The sequence below is a fragment of the Neoarthrinium moseri genome, assembly GCF_022829205.1.
Source record: "Neoarthrinium moseri strain CBS 164.80 chromosome Unknown scaffold7_Wmoseri_CBS_16480, whole genome shotgun sequence".
NCBI lineage: Eukaryota > Fungi > Ascomycota > Sordariomycetes > Amphisphaeriales > Apiosporaceae > Neoarthrinium > Neoarthrinium moseri.
In genome coordinates this window covers 805,513-826,405 of record NW_026055121.1, presented here as the reverse complement: position 1 = coordinate 826,405, position 20,893 = coordinate 805,513, and the positions used below count along the sequence as shown (strand labels likewise).

Sequence of the window (20,893 nt, the reverse complement as noted above, 5' to 3'; positions counted from 1 at the left end):
ACATCCTTCTTATATTTAGGCCAAGTTCAACTACAGAAACACCAGCCAGGTAAAGAGAGTCCTAGGAAGCTAGAACACATCACCAGAACCATCGCTTTACATCGAAACCATGATAAAACAGTAGGCCTCAACGCATCACCGAGGCAGACAAAAAGCACAGGAGTTCAAACTCACTCTTCAGCATCGCGCTCGATGTGGTTTATGGCGTATGTAACTCGACGATTGCCGAACCAACCCTCATTTCGCTCATGGAAGTAGAGCAGACCCGTCCAGAAATTCCATGCCGAGTGCGCATGACCAATCGCCAGGATTAACAAACAAGACAAGATGAAGACATATTTCGTCTGTCATGGGGGAGCCCTGCCTTAATTCCTATTTGAAACTGAGCCTGATTATATCCAGGCTGGAGAGGGTCCCCATGATCCCTGCTCTTCACTTTTTACCATCTGGTCCTGATATATCTATCCCATCTATGCTCATAATATTGTCGTTCTGCTATCCAATGGTTGAAGATCTATTAGTGCAAGATGTGTCATAATACTCCAACACAAGGAAAGCCAACCGATATAGAAGAGCAATCATCATATCCAACTATCTGATTCCATATATCGCCAATGAAACCAGAGACAGCAAGAATCAGCTATCAATACAGCCACATAAATGATGACTGAACACCATTTTCAGCTCTAGTCCATCCGCCCTATTTTGTAATAATTAGTAACCTGCCAGGTCTCTAGAATACTGATGATAAATATTCTGCTGGCACTGCCGTAGCGTGGTCGGACGAACCAGCCAAGCAGAAGCATCCCAAGGGAACGATGTACAGGCCATCCCCGTTCGGAAAATGAAGCACTGCTGCCTACGGGCACGAGTATAACAACGTAGCGCACAGTGACGTCCTTCGCCGCTACCTGTTAAGGGCTTAAGGAGTCCTTATGGGCTTATTGCGTAATATATAAGATCGGAGAGCAGCGGTACCCGGAGCTAATTGACATCCACGATTAGAGTATGAAAGATCAAGGTTGAATAATAATTTCTGCGCGGTGCTCAAGGTCGTTACTCCTATCTGTGCCTTACGTCAACTGGATGGACCGAGTAGTTGGCCGCTCATTGATTTTCATTCTGCTACTAGCGACATAGGTTGCAAACAACGCGGCTATAACCGTTGCTACTTTGGATTATCAGAACCATGTTTTGCCGGCTCTAGCCAAGGACACGTTTCTAACGCGACTAGTGAAGTCTTTTTTTGCAGCGCGGAAGTATTGCCCAATCTATACTCAAGTATATGCCGATTCAAATTAACCAGAAACTTAAGTACCTTCCGAGTGGGCAGGCTACGATGACGAAATGTCTCAAAAGCTGGTGTCCTTGTTTGAAACAAGATCTAAGGTTCGGGTGAACCCAGGCCATGTGCCTGAAGAATAATAAGCAATATGGCACCGTAATCACTGATAAGAAAAAACGTCAAGCCAAAGAGGTTGGTTGTCTCACATGAACATACTAGTGCAATGAACACCAACAGAGAGGGGTAGTTTGGATGTCCCATCCTGCATGTACGCCAGGACATCATTTTCAAATGCTTGCTCAGGAATCTTCTCGCAATCAGGCATGATGGCAGTTCAACGCGCCCACTACATCGTTCTTGCCGTAGCAACAATCCTACTTTTGCTCGGCCTTGCCCACCAACATGACCGAGTAAGAGACACGATTCAGAATGCATGGAACGGAAAAGAGGCACTAGCGACACCCCCTTTATCCTCTTCACTCAAGGGACCACCTACTGCTTTGACACCACCATCGACTGGGTAACAAGTTCGGACCTTCCATTTTAAAGAGGAAATTTGACTAATGGAGGTAGCAGTTCTGACGGTCCCGCCAGTTTCCATGATATTGGCGACAAATACGGCACCGACAAAGTGAAAGAGCGCAATTACTGGTTCTTGTATGACAAGTACCTACCCCCAATCAGGAATCAAAGAGTCAAGATGCTTGAGATTGGGTTGGGCTGTGACATGGTGAGTATTGTGAGCTGTTGTGGTTTTGTGCCTGTCGGACTAGTCACTCACATATACACACTTGTGAAGGCCGACGGCCCTGGAGCATCGTATTATACCTGGCTCGAATACTTTTCTCACGTTGAGCTGTACTATATCGTAAGTACTCGAGAGGCTGGCTTTTCCGGTGTGGAATCTATACCGTTATACATTTAGTGGACATCTAACGAAACCCCGCTATATTCAACCGGACATACTTATATCTGCTCGACTACGAATCGCTAACATTTTCGAATACAGGAATCTGATGCTGAGTGTGCCAGAAAGTGGGCGGCCAAAACAACTGGTGCAAAAATCTACGTAGGGGGCTTGGCAGATAAGAGCTTTCTACATACGTTCATCGACGAGACCGGCGGGGAGTTTGACCTTGTTATCGACGGCGGCGGACACAGGATGTCCCAGCAGATGACCTTACTTGAGATGCTGTGGAAGATTATCAAGCCCGGTGGCATGTACTTCGTCGAAGATCTGGAGACTTCGTACGTCGACCGGTTGGGCGGCGACCAATCAGGGGGCAAAGACTCCAAGATCAAGACCATGGCCAAGTACATCTACGAGTTGATGGACGACATGTTTCAAGCAGACGGGGCCAAGCACACTATTGGCATGCATATGAGAGGCATCGAGTGCCAGAGGCAAATCTGCGTCTTTGTCAAGAAGGACATGTCAGTGATCTGACAAGGGAAGCGGTGAGATAGATATGACCTATACCAATATCGGGTTTGAACTGGGTACTTGAAGCTCTTACGCCCTCCCGGGTTGGGGGGTGGGTTTGGCCTTTTTGGTAACAAACATAGTTTCAAACAGTAATACAGATAATGTATGTCCTAAATAGAGAAATGCGAATGCTTTCATCCGAGTATGCCGGTTGACTTGGCGCGAATACTGTCTAACACTGGAGAGCCTCGTACTTGGCTTGACCTAGGTTGCCAAGCACACCAGATTGCATTATAACATGTTGGAACTTGGACTCGAGAACTCAATTGTTTCAGACCCGATCAGGGGGATGTCGGGTTATCCCGTTGGAACCCTGCCCCCGGGCCGAAGGTTCCTAACATCCCGGGAATCGCTTCCCACTGCATGGCATTTTTGAGCTGCAGGCAGCAAGGGACATTTGTCTCGAGGTCAAGGACGACGACTATCACCCATAGATCGACCACAATCGGCCAACGTAGAGTGTACCCATGATTTGAGATGCACGGAACTTGGAACAGAGCACTCCCTTGATCTGCGAGGGTTACCCTTCGTCTCCCCAACAGCCTGGATGATCTCAACCCTGTTGAAGGATTCTTGCCACTCTGCTTCCAGACCAGTATCCTTTGGGCGATAAATCAAGGGCGGGGCGGGTAGGAGTGGTAGATATCTCACAACGCCCAGAATCAAGGTTGCAAGGCATGGTATGCACTACGACTCTGGAAGCAAGACTTACCCACGTGTTTGCCGCCGCCAGCCCCCAATCCAACCCACTCCACTCAATTCTAGATTGGTCTATGAAGACACGATCGCCAGCAGTTCGAGCGCTGTTAGCTGATTCTTGCCATCAGATCCCAAAAATAAACGGTTTCTCTCCGCTAGAAATGAAGGGGGCAGACAGACCCTCTTGACAGCCTACCATCACCACTAAGCGCAGGCGCTTGTCGCGGTGGAGTACGGATTGAAGGGCCAACGCCCCGAGTGCACCTGAAGGCATGTGTGGGTATGTCGCTTGCTGACGTGAGAAGCTTGCTCGAAGAAATTTGATCGCTCACATGTTGAGGCTCCAGTGTTCATCTACTACGCTCCCAGCATTCTGTCTGTAGGGAGATGTTCTCATGTGTGCGCCTGAGGATCTTACGATTCATCTGGTTATAACCCGTACCTCAAACCTAAGTCGTCAACCACCGATGACCAACCATCCCAATCCATACTCGACGGAAAGCTTCAAAAATGGGCCTAAGGGACCAAAGTGCGGCTGAGCTGGGCTTCTCCATCTGAAGCGGTCCTAAAATCAGGTCACCCGACAGGGATCGTCCCTGGCGACCCACGCTTCCCCTGCAAACTCGGTTGTGGCTGGTTGTGAGCGCCAAGTGCCTCTGTAGGAGGCTCAGCGAGCTCAGCCTCTGGACCTGTGGAGGACAACGTGGAGTCGAGGGACGACAAGCTTCCTTGGTGCACAAACGAAGGGATGAAACAGACTCTGTCAACAACAATGGTGTATAGTCTCATGAACGCATCGAGTGTCCCTGGTCTCTCGCGACGCCGATTTCCACAGGTGAAGCGTTGATGGCTGGGTTCCTACGGGATGTTCAATGGCCTTGACCCAGGCATGTTAAGCTTGTCACCCCGCTATTCGGGGTGCAGCGGCCCGATTTCTATATGAACTCCTCCGCAACTTAAAATAAGGGCCATCGTAGACTTATACGTCCGATCCCAACTAGATTAATGTCTCCGACGAGAAAGGGCCAATTCATCCTGAGTGTTATCCTCGGAGCGAAGACGTATGAAACCACACGAATGCCGCAATGGCTGATGGTCGGGTGCCAGAGGCCGTCGGCAGATGCGCTGTAGGATCCATCAATCACGGCAGCCCAGGTGGCGCAGAATCCTTCTTGCTCCGCTCCTGAGCTAACAAAGAACAATGACGCCTCTGGCGCCCGTAGGACTGTCATTCACAATCGGAGTCCTGGGTTGGGTTTCAGGCCACTGCCTCATTTACTCCAGAGCGCGCTATGCTATCCATGTGCCTGTGCGAGAGCCGAGTTCATCTGTTAGTTGTGGTACTCGTATTGGAAGACCAGTTCCGGAGCCTTGCTCCTGAAGCAACATCAATTCACCATCAAGAGAGGATTCTTGCAATCCCATTCCTGGTCCAACCCTCGTGCGGTGGCTGTCAAGTAGTTTCATCGATGATTGCAGCCCGTCCCTTCCTGGCGTAGCTCTTCGGCTTTGTGTCATCTTGAGCAACTCGGACTCGTGCAAACAATTAATGCAAGTCCTTTATTGCCTGTCCTCCGTTGATACACTCCAGGCGGCGTCCAGCGACAGAGCCCTGCCTACCCATTTCCTTCCCGCTGGATAAGTTGCTGTAAACGGTTGGAAACCGGCAACCTTAACCCCCCCAGGGTGACAATATTTTGGCCCGCAGGGGTTTCTGGTTGGCGTCTGTCAGCCTCCTGAGCCCAAGGATCCTTGTCTCATCACATCAGATCGCAGTTGATAGCCACTGCCTCAACAGTACTTTTCCATGCGTGCCACGTACATAGGCGACGGTATTCCAGATTGTTCAAACAATAAGACCCGTCTCTTTCACCACGGCGTCGATGCCATTCGTCTTTGAATATCCCCTTGGTCGCGACACAGACGACCCGTCAACCCAGCGGCATATACCGGACAGCTGAATTTCACCGCATACGCAGGACCACAAAATAAGGAGCAGAGCTCTTCGGATCGCTTCGAGACGCCAATCACGAAGCATCGCCCACGCCCTGGCCGGTCCCACAACGCGTGCCTTAGTCTAGGACTTTTGGGCTCCGCAAGCACTGGATCATCTCAGCCTTATTTACACTGCCTGCCAGAGAACCTCTTTGGCGCCATCAGCCCCAAGCATCAAAGAGGGGTGTCAAAGACGGGGAACGACCGGTGATTGATCGAGTCCTGGCCCACCCGCCTTCGTCTATTTTCTTACAGGCCCGTCCGTCTCATTCCTCGTCTACCTCGCAGCAGTAGCAGCAGCAATAGCAGCAGCGCGCCGTCGCCCAGGAACAAAGCATCGCCTGCCCGCCCGCCCGCCCGTCCATTTCCTGCTGGCACTGCTGCGCTGCAACTGCACTGCGCTTTTGCTGTGCATCATACCGCTGCACGTCCGTCTTGGGAGGGGTGTCGGAATTAGTACCTACCCTACCTACCTCTGCCTACATCCACACATCCTTCGACTGCCTGCTTGCCTGTCGACGGGCCTGCTGCCACTCTCTCTTTCGCTAGGACTCGCTGCTCACTCTCAGCCCAAACGGGTCTGGTGTGCCGTCCGTCTGACAAGGAACCTTACCGTACCGTACCCGTCTGGCGTCTGCGCACCACCCCTCGTCCTCGTCCCTCTTGTCCCTCGCTTTTGTCAGCCCGCCGCCTGTTCTACACACAATCAGGCGAGCTGGTAATCCGCAGGCCCAAGGTCCCAGCCCAAGCCCAATCCCGCACGCTGTCTGACTGTTAAAGTCCTTCTTCTTTCCTTTTCCCTCCCTTCCCCCCCAGAACCCCATCCCACATGAGTTCTATGAACTCGAGATTTAAAGGCCTCGGATTTGGTAAACGGAAATCCACCGCCAGTATCCCATCGCCAGACGTCCCTCAATCGAGTGCAACCCCACCACCACAGGGACCACCGCCGCCAGGCCAAGGACCCCCTCAAATATCGCAACAGTTCCCCCGACCTGGGCCCGCCCCCTCCATCGCTTCCTCATCGTCGCAGCAGTCCCTCCCGACGATGAACCACCCGGGAGCTGGACCTCGCCCGCCGAGTTACACTGCGAACTATCCCCAAGGTCCTGCTCCTCCCGTCGGTCAGCGCATGAGCCCTCAGGCTGCCCAAGGCCCCGCCCGCACCCCGCCGTCACAGATGATCGGTGGCCCTCCTCCGATCAACACCGGTGCTCCTGTCGCCGGCTACCCTCCTCAGATGCAGATGCAGCCAGGCGGCCCTCCTCCCCCGGGCATGCAACCCGGCCCCCCTGGGTACGCTGGTGCTACCGGCTATCCCCCGCCTGCTCCCCCTCAGAATCCAGGCAACGCCCTACAGCAGTTCGGCCGCCCAGCCGCCGAGGTTGAGGGCAACAGCCGTAGTAAGGCACAGCTGATTGTGGGCATTGACTTCGTGAGTACCACCGCTGAATGAGGGGGCTTGCGGTCGTCTAACGCTTACTGTAGGGTACCACATTCTCAGGTGTCGCATTCGCCTTTGCGACCAACAACGAAGCGAAGGAAGACATCATCACGGAGTGGCCTGGTGCGGGTTCATATACGAAACAAAAGGTAAGGGACGGAGGCGGTCGGTCTGGACAAGTTCCAATCATGATTTCTGACTGCCATTGCTGTAGATTCCCACCGTTCTCTACTACGACCAATACCAGAAGGTTGTAGGATGGGGCCCGGATATCGCAGATGCGCTGGCACCCACGGGATATCCCAAGCCCGGTGTCCAGAAGGTCGAGTGGTTCAAACTCCAACTTATGTTGTCGGGGAACACCTACATCGACCCCATCAACCTGCCGCCTTTGCCCCCGGGCAAGTCCGAGATCGATGTCGCTGCTGATTACCTGTTTAAGCTGAGACAGGCAATGCGCGCGGCACTGCAGAAGACCTTGGGCGAAGTCTTTAACAGAGAAGAGCGCAACATTCGGTATTATCTGACAGTGCCCGCCATCTGGAACGATGCTGGCAAGGCGGCGACGAGAGCTGCGGCCATCCAAGCTGGTTTCCTGCGGGATGAGAATGACAACAGACTGACTCTCGTTTCCGAACCTGAGGCCGCGGCTTTGTTTTGTGCCAAGACTGGACTGCTCAATCTCAAGATCCACGACGCCCTGCTCATTGTCGATTGCGGTGGTGGTACCGTTGATTTGATTGCATACGAAGTCGAGGACGAAAACCCCTTCACCGTGGCAGAATGTACTGCAGGTTCTGGTGACTCTTGTGGTTCGACAGCGCTGAACAGAAACTTCAGCAACATCCTCAGGACAAAGATCAGGAAAATGAAGCTTCCTGACGGATCCAAGACGGCAGGCCGTGTCTACGCCAAGTGCATCATGGATTTCGAAAACCGCATCAAGGCTGACTTCCGTAACAACGGCCAAAAGTGGGCGGTAGATGTCGGTATCGAGGCCGAGTTCCCAGAAGCTGGCATCGAGGAAGGCTACATGACCTTCACCAACGAGGAGATCCTCCAGTGCTTTGAGCCAGTTGTCAACCGAATTCTTGAGCTCGTACGGAACCAGATTATAGCGATTCAGGCCCAGAACCGCGCTCTGCAAAACATTCTGGTTGTTGGTGGTTTTGGTGCCTCCGAGTACCTGTTCCAGCAGATCAAGTTGCACGTGCCGCCGCAATTCCAGTCCAAGGTCGTCCGGCCCATGGACTCTGTCGCCGCCATTGTCAAAGGAGCTGTCACGGCTGGTATCACCGAGCGTGTTATTACCCATCGTGTTGCTCGTCGCCACTACCTTATGGCTACCCTGCAACCATTCAAGGAGGGTTACCACCCTGAGGCTTACCGAGTACCCTCCCTGGACGGAAAGGACCGATGCAAGTTCACGAGGCAAATTTTCGTGCAAAAAGGCCAGAAAGTCAAGATTGGAGAGCCGGTCAAGGTCAGCTTCTTCCGACAGGTGGCCCCCGGCGCGACCCTCATGTACGAGGATATCCTATATGCTTGCGATGATGATGTCTGCCCAGAGTACACCAAAGATCCTCGTAAGTGCCCCATCCCCCTATAATGAGGGTATCGACTAACAGTATACAGGCATAAAGGAAGTTGTCACTTTGACCTCCGATCTCTCGCGCAAGAATCTGGAGAAGGATTTTGAACGCATGGATACCCCTCAAGGAACTTTCTACAGAGTTTACTTTGACATCTACTTGACTCTCGACGGCTCCGAGTTCAGTGCTGAACTTGTGTGCCAGGGCGAGGTTATGGGACGCTGCAGAGCTCGGTTCAGGTAAAGGTTGAAGCCGGGTGGGCGGAATAGATTTGAACTTCGAGATGCATCTTCTACTTCAATTGCCTATGATACCTTGGAAGGAGAATAAATACTGATGGACCATCCGTGGATCATTGACTCGTTGATGCGGGGAAGGAATAATGCCTGATGAATCCATCTATAGCCCTACAATGATTGGGCAGGGGACAGGGTTTCACTTAGTGCAGTATGTGCATGTAGGCCGACGCAAAACAAGGAGGCTCCTGACTGAATGGAAAGGGATGGCCGCCCATTAGGCTTGGAACGGGGTTTGCCCTGTTCTCAATCTATGTTGGCTCCAGGCAAAATCCACGGACGCAGACTCGAGGATTGGCGTCGGGTTAAACCATTGCGCATCCAGGACCGGATATGATGAATTAATCATTAGAATAGGATTCCCCTACATTATGTCGACTGCAATATTTTTTTTGTGATGTGAAGAGTAGACTCCACCTCTACTGTATAGCACAATAGAGAGGGTGGTCTGATTCGGGCCGGTTTCGCTGCTTGAGTGCTGGCAAGAATGATTTCGGTAATTAGACCCAGACAGCGTCGTGTAGAGAGGATACACCGCTCTATGCGGAGACATGTGTCCGAACTGGTCTCAATGTTTCTTGTTTCATTCTCATGCATTCATATTGATAACTGGACCATGGCTACTAGATACCACAATGACAGTATCAATCCCGAAATGCATCAAGGGATAACCGCACCTCGTCGTCCTTGTCCGCCTTGCCCGCAGCACGGCTCTTCTGGCGGATGAAGGGTGATCATGAGGGTCCTTAGCCACGTCTAGTTCGTCTCCTATTCCGCCGCCGTATTGCCCTCTTGGTCCACGCTAGACTCGCTGCCATCTGACTTGATATCATTCTCAGCGGTGTCTTCCCCCCCATTGTACTTCTCTAGCCACTCCACCTCCGTTCCATCGGGAGCAATATGCAAGGGCAGCTCGATCGCCCGCTTCCAGAATTCACGGCTCGAGGAGCCAATCCGTCCGTACGTGTCGCAAGTCCAGACGAGCGCGGCATAGAAAGCTCTGGCCTCCTCGGTCAGACCCAGCACGCGGAGGCTTCTGATGATACGTGTGATACGCAGGTGGTTATGATCCATACGGACGACCCAGCGGGCGAGATTGGCCTCACCACCAGCCTTGACTGTGACCTCCGCCGTCGACCCGCCCTTCTCGTGGTCCTGCCACTCGATCGCAAACCCGTAAAATGACAGCATACGCTCAAGGGCGCGGCGCATGTTGGCATTTAGCTCTCCGCCGCTCTGCCGCCAGTACAGGAAGGTCTCCTCGTCGACGACGGGCGCGTTGGCGAACATGGAGCCCTCGGGCAGCGGGAACAGGGTCTGGATGTAGTCGTGCGAGAACTCCAGGCGCTCATCGCTCCACTTCAGGATCTCCTCCAGTAGCCGACCCCGGTTGTCGGGTCCCTTGGTTTCGTAGAACTCGATCAGTCTGCGCAAGGCCGGCCGCGAGGGCAGACGCGCTGCTGCAGGCACACTCATCGTGCTGGCTGTGGGCGACTGAGTGGGGCGAACGTAAGCCCGTGTTGATGAACGTTCCGGAAAATGGATGGAGCGTTGGAAAACTCGTTATGACAAACAAGAGAGAGAACGAGCGGCAGGTCAATCCAGAATCTGCGGCAAGGGGCTGCTGCTTGTTCCCTTTGTAAGGCTCCCGTATTGGTCGTGGGTTGCCCTACAACCTCGCAGCGAGCTGTTAATAAACTGGTGAAATTGGCCACGAAGACGTGGCCTCGTGACAGGGTTGTCACCGTGAATGTTCTCCAGTGTGCCTTCCTTGTGACGTTCCTCGGTTGACGTGTGCTGTTGAAGCAATGAAGGAAATGGTGTCGGGTGCCTGGGTGCCGAGTAGAAATAATACAGTGCGTACTGTCCAAGCTACGCTGCTTTACGCACCGTGCCGCAGTCCCAATTGTCAGTATATACTTTCGCCGTGTTGATTGAACAAAGAAAGTGAAAGTCGAAGGGGCAGCAAAAGAGGAAGTAGTAGAAGTCGCGATCATATCCCAGCAATGAAAGCAGAGTCACATTGCACTCTAAAATGCAGATTGGTAGGCATCACCGCACCGGGAATTGGGGGTATACACATAGTGATCACAGTTAGGAAATATGCAGTCCGATTCTGAATAATTATTTTATTTAAACCTGAAGTTAAGATATGGTATATGAGCTTGTATTATAACCAATAGACGTACACCGAGACCAGAACTGCGTAACTTATGAGCTGGTGTCCAGAACCGCAAACTCCCATCCAGAGTCGGCACTGTGGAACTTCGTGAGGTTGGTCTTCATGTAGCACATGTGCCCGCTGCCATCTGCTCGACAATCAAGGGTTAATAAAAGGCCGCGTAACGCAAAATAAAATGATATAGAAGCAGAGGCAGGGGGATCACATACCAATATAACCCCAGCCAGCACCCTCGCACCCGTCCGTTCCGGCACATGTGTCCATACATGTTGTCATGGTCTCGGCTTTGGTGCTGTTCAGGTCATCGGCCTCGCCCTTACCACTGTAGTCACGACCACAGTAAACAGTGAACTTCTTACTGTCGGTGTCCGAAGTGTAGACCGTGTTGTTAGCACCAGGACACGATGAAAACTTGTCAGCTGTTGCGCTGGCTGTTGCGGAGGAAGAAGTCTTGGTGGGTGTGGATGATGCCGTAGAGGCGGGCGTTGAAGTTGCTGCGGAAGCAGTCGATGACCTGATGGTCTAGTCAGTGAATGACCTCAATACAAGAGAGAGTGCTCACGTACAGAGACGCCTGGGCAGCCGCCAGATCCGACTTCGCGTTGCGCAAACCGACGCCAAGTCCGGCGCCGAGCCCGATGACGAGAGCTAAAAGCACGACTACGGCTACAAGCAGGCCGATGAGGAGACCACGCTTCGCGCCACTACCCGACGGTTGAGCCGGAGCTCCAGCGCCGCCGGCGTGAGATGGGTAGTGCTGTGCCGCCGCCGTGCCGTTGGGGTCGTGGTATTGTTGATTTTGATACTGCGCATCGGGATAGCCCGAGTAGGCGCCTTGGTGTTGGTCCACATATCCTGGGCCCTTCTCCTGCTGTGGGTAGTAGTGCTGCCCGCCTTGTTGTATTCCGTGTTGATGCTCCATCGCTCTACAAATGTTAACTACCAAGGGATAGATCAAGCTCTGGTCGTCTAAGCAGCTTTTCCAAACGGCGAAAAAAATCAAACCCGGAGGCACTCAGGGTAGAAGCAAGGTGAATAGTCAACAACCTGGGCACGGACGAGCGAGGATCATCGCATCTTTTTGTGCGATCCAGCCAGTGGCCACTTTCTGGTCAATCCTAACCTCTCCGAGCTGAGCGACGCCGAACCCCCCAGTTGCGATAGTGTCGCCTATCCGGTCTAGCTGCGCCCATAAGGCTCGGTACGGGCCAAAACTAATCTAACCCCCTGGCTAGCCTACTGCCGCTCACGTAAGATCCTTCCGCTAGCTACCTGGCGATACACCAGATGCCACTGGATAGCGGCGGGGCTGCTAGGTATCTGTCGATTAGACTCAGAAACAGAGCTTTGCTTTGGGCAGCCGCTAGCCATGCTGCTTGTTCTCCGTTGGGGCTGGTCAAGAGACATCTCCACCCCTTCTGCAGGCATATTTTTAGACGGCCCCCAATCGAACGACCGCCAATGGAGCCAGCGGCAGTTGCTGGTAGGCGCTTTGTACCCAGACCGCAAAGCTTTCCATGGCGTCAGCACCATCTCCATGGCACCAGGCTGCCAAGCTGGCTTAGGAGGGAGTTGAGATGAGCATTGGAAGTCGCACGAACCATGGAAATGGATGGAGCCCTACAAGTACACCTGGCGTAGTATAGGCATGCCTTGAATACCGAAACAGTCTTGCAAACGGGACCGATGATGGCCAGCAGTGCTTCGGAAAATGCAACACCACCTGCAGGCGGATTAGTCAAACGATCCTTCAGCCCATTCCTGCTATGCATTATCAGGTCTTCCGTAGCCGCTCCCTGCATACCCTTGATAACCATCCAAACCATCTGTGGTAACACCGAACGTACAAAAATGGGATTATATTCATCCTTGATCAAAGTCTCGAACTTCTCCAGTGTAGTCTACGAAGAACTGATCTGATGTCCGAACCGCGCAGAAGACTCAAGGTGTCCATCTCAAGGACGTTGTCAATCATCAGTCCTAGCCCATAGGCATGGGGCTGACCGTGGTTTACACCAAGGATCGGTTCTGGACCTCCAAGGATTGGGAATGTACAAAGATCTCTCGATGCAAGGAATGCACCAATCAGCAAGAGAGACCTCGTTTTGACCGAACGCCGATTATGTCCTGAGGGACTAGCTGCACGGGTTTCAGAGTGACTGTTAATAGATTGCGATCCATGTCAAGTTAATTCTGGTGCATTAGAAGCATCCCCACTTTACTGTGCCGTACTTAGCCCACAGCCTTCCACGCAACAAGGATCTCCTTTTTCCCAGCCGAAGAAGTTCGTTGTCGCCCGTAACTAGCTGAATATTTGGCATCATTGTACTTCGAATTATCCAGGTTTGCCCGAAAAGGTCGCTAGGGATGAGTTATGGCCCACTTCAAAGCAGCATCGATCCGTTCGATAGCGAGCCCCGTATGGCCCCTACCACCTACCAGAGCGTGCCATCGTTGAGCGACCGCCCTGGACGAGGCGTCTCGCACGAATCGGTGATCGAGATGAAAACAGTCAACTCCCAGTCGAGTCTATATCGTGTGACAGTTCGCGACCCCGACGTAGATTCTCTCGGTTCGTAGCTGGCCCATCCATCTAGCGACACGTCGTGCGGCTAACAGTACGCTAGATGAAACCATGCTGAACAAAACCCATCAACCTGACGTTGTAACCGACCGATCTACGGTATGGATGGGAAACTCGCGGTGGAATCTGATCCCAGACCTCCTATGGCTGCTTCTTCCTATCATGTTCTTCGGCGAGTTAAAAATCAAGGATTTCGTTTGATCGTAGCTGACCTGTTTGCCGAAATAGCACTTGGGATATGTCTCATTAGACTACAAGAACGGCCAGAGTCTCCGTGGGCAAGCAAGGTCGTTCTTGCTTCGACCATAGCACCATCGATCTGGCCTTTGATCTTCTCCGCAATTGTGGGCGGTACTTTGAAAGCGTTTGCTGATTGGAAAGTTGAAAGAGGGTTGAGTTTAGGTGTAAGTTTCCCATACACAAGTGGCAGGTTTCGTGATTCTAAAGAATGACCTAGACTTTAGAGCAAATCATGGGCTCCCGGACACTGGCAAACACGTTCGTCACCAGTTTCAATATGAGAGTTTTCGGGTTACCGACAATTCTGCTTATCGCCCTTTGGTCCTTCAATCCACTAGGATCTCAGGCTTCATTTCGAAGTGTGTACCTCGAGCAAAGATCAGACACGGGTACGGGAACAATCAACTACTACAGTCACAACTTTACTGAGCAGGGAAGTTCCGGTCTAGAGGGATCGTCCAGTTGGAACTCGATGAGGTCCCAGATACGCGCCATCTACAACTCGGCGCTGTTCGACCTGAGTTCGGGACTGCAGTTCTCAAAAAGTACAAGCGATGACTATGAGCTCATACTTGCCCGGCTTGGAGGAATGGACGCAGCGATAGCGCGTGGATCAATGGATCCATGGGGGAATGTTCGAACGCCTAGTCTCCGTCGAGTCCCAGGCTATGACCCAGATGATCCTGAGCGTTGGCTGGATGTCCCCCCTGAACAGACTACCATTGGTGCGGCTAGTCTCATAGGTTCCGTTGTTCGGGGCATTCCCCTCGACTTTACTGGATCTACAGCATTCACCATGGGAACAAACTACCATGAGTTTTCGGTAAGCAACCCACTTCGCGTATCATCCGTGTATCATCTCACACTACGACAGTGCACATCCGGTGACCTACTCACGCAGCAAACCATGCCTGATTGGATGGAAGCAAACTATAAGAATATGATGTTCCACTATAATAAGTCTCTGGATATATCTCAGCCTAACGCGTTCTTAACCCTGTTGCCTAGCGGCTCAGGCGGAATATCAACTTTTTTCATCGATCTCTTACGGGAAAACTCTTCGACACAATGGCCACAACCACCACGGACATTAATGTTTGGCTCTCGAGCATCCGATGACGGCAATTACTTCGTCACAAACTGTAAAGAGCATCTCGTCTACGTTGATGTCAACGTAACCTGTGCATCGAATGGCCCTAGCAGCCGGGCGCAGTGTAATGTCTTCGGCATCAGACAGATGCCCGCTGCACTGCAGCCAGATTTACGCGCCGACGCATTCAGCAGTATTATGTTGTACAACAAACTAGAGATGTTGGACCCATCAGGACACCCTGGTCAGGCATCGCTCACAGAGCTTTTCATGCAAGATCCGCCAAGATTCTTCGTGAATGGGGGAAATTTTATAGGGATTGCGTCCAACATCAGCAACCTATCAGCGGACGTGTTCTCGGACCGTTGGACTCTTATGTTCAATACGATATACGACGCTTCGAGACACCTAACCGCAACCATCGGCGGTGACATCTTCGACGTTAGTGAGGCCAAGATAAAAAACGTTACGTCGGCCACTCAGTTTCCGATAGCCTCCGTGTACGTTATCAATGTTCCTTGGATGGTTGTATACTTCGTATCTAGCACGATCATGTTGAGTGCGGCTGTCATTACCATAGCTTTCCGTGCTCTATGTCGTGCTCCGGAGATATTGGGCTTCGTCAGCAGTCTGACAAGAGATTCGCCATATTTCAGAGACTGGGGTGCCGAAACGAATTCAACGGACAGTGGTACGAGACGCGCAAGACGGCTCGGTATGGTGAAGGTTATGGTAGGCGATGCCAACCCCGGCGGGGATGTCGGGAGGATGTCGTTCATACCCGCCACAGATCCGAGCCGCTTGAAGGTTGCCAGACCCTACGACTGACCAGGTTCAACATAGTTCCTCTAGATACCTATGAAAGCAATTCTCACAAAGCCAATCGTTTTGCTGAATGTTACGGTGTTAATAGTCTCGATAGTGCTCAATCTCCATTCCTCTTCCCGTGAACATGACTCCGCGTACCTCGTTTCCAAACTTCACGAACGCCTTCGTGCACTGAAACCCCAGAACAGAAACCAGCTTCAGAGTGCAAACACGCACCGTTCACCACGTCGTCTCCAGACCATCCACACCCGCCGGCTTTTCACCTAGGGTTGTGATTCGAAAGCCGTGACGCAACCCTTCTTCCTCGTTGTAGACGTCGTAATCCGAGATAGCAGTGTGAGCCGTGACCCGGTTATCCCACAGCGCCACTGTCCCCTCCTCCCACTTGACACGGACTTGAACGTCTTGGCTCTGCGAGATGTGCTGCTCACTATTAGCTGCGTCCATGCTGAGTCTACCTGTATACGCACCTTGAAGAGCAGTTGCAAAATGGCGTCAGACTCTTCATCCTTAAGGCCAATGATTTTCTTGGTGAAACCCGGGTTCACGAACAGCGCTTTCTGGCCCGTAACCTAGGAGATATTAGCGATTCAGTGTGACCAAAGAACCCGGGTTATTGCTGAACTCACGGGATGAACCCGCACGATTGGGTGGTCAGACTTGACTGGCTCTCTCCGAACATGCTTCCCATCCCTGCGTGCGTTGTCAGCTTGAGGAAAGCCACTGTGTTCTGCCCGAAGCCCCTCGAGAAGCAGCTTGATCGGTTTCGATAGGCGCTCATAGGCAGCGACTTGGGATGTCCACCCCGTGTCACCTCCCGTCGAAGGCACAGCAAGAAGTGTCAAAATTGTAATGCCTGGAGGCTGGTGCTCGTAGGACACATCAGAATGGTAACCCGTTGTGCTCAACTTGCTAGAGCGCAGTTGCGCCCGATAAAGGTTGTCAGGCCCTAAGTAGATATTATGAAACTCGAGAGCGCCTTCGACGTGGGCTCCTACAGGCTGAGCAGATGTCAGTATGGCTTAAATAAACTGAGAGAGGACCATTCTAACATGAACATGGAGGCGTCCGAAGTATTCCCCGAATTCTTTCTGTTTCTGAACCCCGATGTCTTTGAAGTCTTGGTCACGAAATACCACGACACCCCTTTCTGCAATAAGGAGAGCTAGCTCGTTCTTCTGGGTATCAGTCAACTGAGAGAGCTGAACTCCCCTGAACTCCGTTCCAACTCTTGGTGTGAGTTTTGTGACTTGAACATTTGGGTCTTTCAAGTCCAGGAGATTAGGCTTGGCAGCGTCTGCTAGGTGACCCCGGTCACTGAACTCGAACGGCTCAGTTGCGGGAAAAGTAGTGGTCTCATCGTATACCGGCAAGTAGTCACGATATTTGTACTGAGTAAATCAGTACAGGCAAGTTGTCCTACACGATCCAAGCTTACCGAGGCGTGCTGAGCAGAATCGAATGCTTGTGAGAGCTTAGCGTCGGCTCGCGCATTCAACACGTCCAGGCCAGGGGCAAATTCCGCAATGGAAGGGGCCATCTGATTCACGTTTGATGATGCTGTATAAATGAGATGCAATCATCTCTTATTAATTATCATCTTCACTGTCAAGTTATATGAACTCGGGGGCTCAGCGTTGTAGTGATGGGACCCCCGCATTGCTCATACCTTGACCCCATGATGCAATGGCATAACTTTCAGAATGAGCCATTGAGACACTAGATGGCCGATAGACTGCGAGCACGCGATTTTGAGAGAGGCCAATGGTATGCTGGCTCATTTCCAGGATTGAAAATACCCTCCCTCTATGGTGTCGAGCAACACTCGTCCAAACGACGAATCGTCACGCCAGGTGATGAGATAATGAACACATTGCTTCCCAGGTCACATTGAGGGAACCAATCACTTGGATGTCCATCTCCTCAATTGACATATTATTCTGAGTACTAATAGCTGGACTAGTCACAAAGGTCGCTAACGACCGAACCATCAACGAACTGAATCCATCGATCATCAGCAGCGAATTGAGCCATGCTGCTAGTATTCGACCTATACTTCGGCCATGTTACTCCTTGGCCATCGATGGGATCAGTCTCTGGATTGGAGGCAAATGAGAGCCATAAAGCTAAATCAAGACTCGGTCAATGAATGCAGATCTCTCATACTCAAGTTTTACTCACCTTCCATTCCATAACTAGTTTCCCACTCAAATTCAGTCGAGTTTCCACGGTATAAGTAGTGGGTTCCGAAAAGCAGCGGAAGTTCAGCTAGACGTCAAATCAGTATGGAAGCAGATCTTTGGTGGCGAGTTGCCAGGTGTCAAGGTCATACAGCTGTGTGTAGCACCTATCCAGGGTAATGGAGAGATGTTGGAGAAGTTGCCAGAATAGAAGTACTGATACGTGCTGTATCCAAATTGCTCCCGCGCTCTTCATTCAGGTTAGCTTGAGAAATTGATTCTAGGGCCAAGTGCCATTACTCACTTTATCTCTTTGACGACGGGACAGGTGATGGCTGAAAGACCAATCTGAAATTGGGCCTCGGACATGCCGCTGGCATTAAAGGTGCCAAATCCTGCCCCTTCGTTGGCATTACTGCCCATGATCCAGGGCTATGTGCGATTAGTTGTTTCGTCTTATCTTGTGATGGACTATGCGTCTTACCACTTTGGCAACCAAACCGTTCGCCAAGCGATCTGTCGTGTTGGAGAAGGCGGTTACGTTGTCTGCTACTGGAGAGAACGAGATGATGCTGGTATGATTAGAAGACACGCTTTCCAGCGTCTGGGCATCCACCTTCTGCATGCACTCAAGCTCTCCAGTGGCATCAAGGTCTCCACAACCCACCAATCCGGCTAAGGTGCTGAAGCTTGTGAAGTTTCCGAATGTCTTGCTCAAGATCGACGGTGCACCGGAATCAGAGATCAAACCCTTGACAATGAGGTCGTTCGGATAGGTATATCCGTAGTGACCAACAGAAGCAGCACCAGCGGATTGGCCCCAAAGTACCATCTGTTCGGGGTTGCCTCCAAAAGCAGCAATGTTATCACGAGTCCATTCAACCACCGCTCTCTGATCCAAGAGGCCCACGTTCTGATGCGCGCCCTCCGCATTGGGGAAGCCAAAGAGGTTGAGACGGTAGTTCATAATAACGACAATGTGAGATTGTGTGCGTTGAATCCACTGGTCTGGGATCTTGTACAGAGAATTTGAGCCGCCAGTGGTGAACCCCCCTCCTGGAACGTAGATGAATACTGGCAAGTTGGCCCCAGTAGGGTGGAGTGGGGCGTAGACATTAACATATAAGCAATCTTCAGATTGCCCGCCATTGATGAGAAATTGCTGCATATAAGTCGAGTACACAGTCGGAGCAGTACTGATTTGTTGCATGCAGGCCGGAGGATAGGATGTTGCATTTATAGGGCCGGCATCCTTCTTGGGCTGCGGCGGCTGGAACCGAAGGGAATTTAGGGGTGCCTCAGCATACGGGATGCCCAAGAACTGGCGCACTTGGGGAGCAGTCGAGTTGATGAAACCTGATACCTCGCCGCTTGTGGTCGCCACGGTGAGTGATTTTCCTTTATTATTGCAGGATGATGCTTTTACAGATGGAGCTAGGAGCGCGAGAGCAACTCCTATCATGTGCCTAAGCCCCTGCATATTGACAGTATCGGTCGCAGAAAATGATGTTGCAAAGGAGCAAAACGAGAAGTGCTTAGGTGGATATGAAGGTACGCGGCCGTCGCATCAAATATTTATAACTACGGATTCTTCTGGAGTAGGAAATGGGGTAACGTCTACAACAGTGACTACAGAGACTCGGTTGAACGTTTACCAGATGAGATTGGTGCGGAGATACTTTGGGGTGGCACGGTGCTCCCGAGGTTGGGGTACTTGGGGAAATCTAGGTTGATCTGTGGAGCACTGATCGTGCCTTGGTGGTGTTGATCCCCGGCCGGGTTAGACTTTAATTGCCATGCGACCTCGCCGGGGACCGGGGATGAATCTTCGCCCGGGGTATGTGGGGCCGGCGTCTACCTAGGTAGTCCGGCAAAGCAGAGTAGTACCGCTGAATCATTAACCCAGTCCAGGCCACGACAGCATTAAACAGCAATATCACACCAACTGTTGCGGCGGGAAAATTCAGTCTCGATTTTTGCGACAAGTGTTACTATTACTCTGAGGAGTGTCTCCTCGATTCGTTATCAATAGCATAGAAAATCGGCGCAAATCTGCATGTATCGCTCTCGCTCCTCCCACATCGACGTGTGGCTCGATTTCTCTAGTGTCACCCACTTGACCTTTGGGATGGTCCTGAACCATGGCTCTATGACAAAGTCCATCACCTCATCATATCTTCCGTTTAGCAAGAGGGCTGTTGCCTCAATCTTGGTTGCAGTTTTCCAACCCTCCCGATCCTTCAGGGTTCCAACTGTATCGAATTCAGAATGACCTTGCCTGGTAAGACTGATATCAGTCATATTTTCTACCTCCGCGCCGTCCCGCACTGGAAGTTCTCTTGGAGCAAGGCAAAGAACAAGGAGGTCAGGGATGAAAACATGCCTAAGCATTAACGAGAATCGGGCTAGACTTACATGGTCGCATAAGCAGCAGGATTCTCCTTTAGGTTCTTTCCAAGCCTGCCGTATCGGATCTGGCACAGGGTCCAGTCGACAGACGAAGCGTTTCATGAAACCGTTTGATGCTTCCTTGTATTCAAACTTTCGTGGTCTCCTTATTTACCGCAGTTTTCGAGTGCCCGTTGTATATCTGGGGGCAGTTGAGAGAGGCGCTGCTGGTACGCCTCTCTGTAAAGTGGCATGCTTGCAGGTGAGCCAGACTTCACTAACTTTTGCAGGTCATGAGGACGCAACGCGGCATATGACCCAGCCAACATGCCACCCCAACTTTGTCCAAGAAAATGGAAACCTTTGACTCAGAGCCGAAGGTGGTCAATCAGACAGTCAAGCCTTTAACAAAAAGATCAACCCTCCAAAAATTCTTATCGCCCAATTTCACTGGCAGATGTGTAGAATGGCCGCGCCCAATCCGGTCATAGAAGACTATGGGAATTCCCCGTGATTCATGAAGATCAATCAGGGCGACCATGTAGCTGTGGCCCGATCCTGGGCCGCCGTGGATTGCTATGACGGGTGTTGCATAGTTGTCAAG

General features: G+C 51.7%; 6 protein-coding genes across 6 annotated transcripts; 3 read left to right on the top strand and 3 right to left on the bottom strand.

The window, feature by feature from the left end:
• Nucleotides 1–1,687: 1,687 nt before the first annotated feature.
• Nucleotides 1,688–2,732, top strand: JN550_003200 (uncharacterized protein; the record flags this gene model as incomplete). The annotated part of the gene is made up of 4 exons (XM_049314578.1): nt 1,688–1,695; nt 1,862–2,015; nt 2,085–2,153; nt 2,295–2,732. 4 exons carry the CDS (start codon nt 1,688–1,690, stop codon nt 2,730–2,732), a joined length of 669 nt encoding a protein of 222 aa, XP_049175035.1.
• A 3,562-nt stretch (nt 2,733–6,294) lies between these two features.
• JN550_003199 (uncharacterized protein) lies at nt 6,295–8,744 on the top strand (the record flags this gene model as incomplete). The annotated part of the gene is made up of 4 exons (XM_049314577.1): nt 6,295–6,900; nt 6,954–7,058; nt 7,124–8,495; nt 8,545–8,744. 4 exons carry the CDS (start codon nt 6,295–6,297, stop codon nt 8,742–8,744), a joined length of 2,283 nt encoding a protein of 760 aa, XP_049175034.1.
• Nucleotides 8,745–9,565: 821 nt separating this feature from the next.
• JN550_003198 (uncharacterized protein) lies at nt 9,566–10,273 on the bottom strand (the record flags this gene model as incomplete). Its single annotated transcript, XM_049314576.1, has 1 exon — nt 9,566–10,273. One exon carries the CDS (start codon nt 10,271–10,273, stop codon nt 9,566–9,568), a length of 708 nt encoding a protein of 235 aa, XP_049175033.1.
• A 735-nt stretch (nt 10,274–11,008) lies between these two features.
• On the bottom strand, nt 11,009–11,901 carry JN550_003197 (uncharacterized protein; the record flags this gene model as incomplete). The annotated part of the gene is made up of 3 exons (XM_049314575.1): nt 11,009–11,106; nt 11,189–11,493; nt 11,546–11,901. 3 exons carry the CDS (start codon nt 11,899–11,901, stop codon nt 11,009–11,011), a joined length of 759 nt encoding a protein of 252 aa, XP_049175032.1.
• A 1,445-nt stretch (nt 11,902–13,346) lies between these two features.
• On the top strand, nt 13,347–15,721 carry JN550_003196 (uncharacterized protein; the record flags this gene model as incomplete). The annotated part of the gene is made up of 5 exons (XM_049314574.1): nt 13,347–13,551; nt 13,607–13,739; nt 13,814–13,967; nt 14,021–14,626; nt 14,678–15,721. 5 exons carry the CDS (start codon nt 13,347–13,349, stop codon nt 15,719–15,721), a joined length of 2,142 nt encoding a protein of 713 aa, XP_049175031.1.
• Nucleotides 15,722–15,940: 219 nt separating this feature from the next.
• On the bottom strand, nt 15,941–19,381 carry JN550_003195 (uncharacterized protein; the record flags this gene model as incomplete). The annotated part of the gene is made up of 11 exons (XM_049314572.1): nt 15,941–16,144; nt 16,192–16,293; nt 16,351–16,722; nt 16,774–17,112; nt 17,160–17,281; nt 17,391–17,527; nt 17,721–17,847; nt 17,903–17,989; nt 18,054–18,151; nt 18,206–18,333; nt 18,386–19,381. 11 exons carry the CDS (start codon nt 19,379–19,381, stop codon nt 15,941–15,943), a joined length of 2,712 nt encoding a protein of 903 aa, XP_049175030.1.
• Nucleotides 19,382–20,893: the final 1,512 nt, after the last annotated feature.